Source organism: Opisthorchis viverrini (genome assembly GCF_000715545.1).
Source record: "Opisthorchis viverrini unplaced genomic scaffold opera_v5_82, whole genome shotgun sequence".
Classification (NCBI taxonomy): domain Eukaryota; kingdom Metazoa; phylum Platyhelminthes; class Trematoda; order Opisthorchiida; family Opisthorchiidae; genus Opisthorchis; species Opisthorchis viverrini.
Genome location: NW_008751738.1, coordinates 1699231 through 1699636, shown reverse-complemented (window position 1 = coordinate 1699636; position 406 = coordinate 1699231). Strand labels below are relative to the sequence as shown.

Genomic DNA, 406 nt, shown 5'->3' with positions numbered 1-406 from the left:
AAAAAGAGCCCTCGTGGAAGTCGGTCGACTGGCATACGCAGCACGTGGCCAAACCAGCGCAACCTGTGCAGTGTGATCAGTTCATCTATCGGAGGTGAGTTATTTCTCCCGAATACCATTCGACGTACTTCGGAATTGCTGATCCGGTGATCCCAGCAGATTCGGGCAATGCTTCGAAGACATCGATGGTCAAACACTGAAAGCCTTTTGACGCCCTCGGCGCGCAGCGGCCAGGTTTCTGATCCACACCATTGTAAACCCGACCCTTGACAGAGAAACTGATGTCACGCCTACGCCACAGGTGACGTAGGTTTGCAAAAGCTGCTCTGGCCTTCCCAATACGGATGGAAATTTCCTCTTTCGTGAGACCACCGGGACTGATACAGCTGCCCAGGTAAAAAAATTT

The 406-nt window shown here is 52.0% G+C and overlaps 1 protein-coding gene across 1 annotated transcript in view; it reads left to right on the top strand.

The window, feature by feature from the left end:
- The window catches only part of T265_04785 (hypothetical protein), a gene marked incomplete at both ends in the record, with an annotated part of 11038 nt that overhangs the window by 195 nt on the left and 10437 nt on the right, over positions 1 to 406 (top strand). The window contains one exon of the mRNA XM_009169610.1: positions 1 to 146. This exon is cut by the window's left edge and continues 195 nt beyond it. Coding sequence (XP_009167874.1) covers positions 1 to 146 — 146 coding nt within the window. The remainder of the gene's footprint in view (positions 147 to 406) is intronic.